This window comes from Bison bison, unplaced genomic scaffold, assembly GCF_000754665.1.
Source record: "Bison bison bison isolate TAMUID 2011002044 unplaced genomic scaffold, Bison_UMD1.0 scf7180017846039, whole genome shotgun sequence".
Taxonomy (NCBI): Eukaryota; Metazoa; Chordata; class Mammalia; order Artiodactyla; family Bovidae; genus Bison; species Bison bison.
The window spans coordinates 1-738 of record NW_011476612.1 but is presented as its reverse complement, the minus strand read 5'-3'; the positions used below and the strand labels follow the sequence as shown (position 1 = coordinate 738).

General features: G+C 67.9%; 1 protein-coding gene across 1 annotated transcript in view; it reads left to right on the top strand.

Moving 5' to 3' along the window:
- The window catches only part of LOC104987416, a gene marked incomplete at its 5' end in the record, with an annotated part of 25,669 nt that extends 24,988 nt beyond the window's left edge, over nucleotides 1-681 (top strand). Inside the window, one exon of the mRNA XM_010838310.1 lies at nucleotides 149-681. Coding sequence (XP_010836612.1) covers nucleotides 149-498 — 350 coding nt within the window. The remainder of the gene's footprint in view (nucleotides 1-148) is intronic.
- Between the last annotated feature and the right edge of the window lie 57 nt (nucleotides 682-738).

Sequence of the window (738 nt, the reverse complement as noted above, 5' to 3'; positions counted from 1 at the left end):
CACCCAGGCCCCCACCCATACACCCCCACCCCAGCTCCCGCACTGGCACTGGCACCTCCAGGGAACCCACACTGGGTGGGGAAGAGGGTGGCTGGACTCTCAGAGCCAGCATGAGGGGCCTGGGCCCTGACCCCGTGTCTCATGCCAGCTGAGCGCACGGCCGGTGTCAAAAGGCCGTCGTCTAATGCCAGTGAGGAGCCGTCTGGAAAGAAGGCCCCGACCCAGCCCATCCAGCCCGCACCCGGCCCGGCCCGGGGACAGCCGCTGTCTCCAGTCAGCACAAACCGTACCGTCCAGCGGAAAGATGGGGGCACGGAGGGCCCCCCGCGGAAGGCTGTAAGCGCCCAGCCCCTCACTCTGGTTCATGGGTTCTCTGTCAGCTTCCCCCGAGCAGGGCTCTGGGGCCTGAGTGTGCCCAGGATGTGGAGTCCCCTCAGGGCCCAGACGTGGCCCCAGCTGCCCCCTAGACTGGCCCCACGAGCTTCTTCAATGCTGTGATGGTGGGGGTGTGATGCCCACTGTACAGACGGGTAAATGGAGGCCAGGGAGGCCCTACAGGCCCAGCGGGCTGCAAGCCGCTGCTTCACCTCAGCCCCTCCCCCGCCCGGTGGGCCTGGAGAACGGGCGGTGTGTCCTTTGCTCCCAGGCCAGCCCTGCAAGGTGAGGTGGAGACGGGATGGGGTAGGGTGGTCACTCCAGGCTTCCCCGCCCGGGGCGCTGGGAGCTGGGTTGGATTTC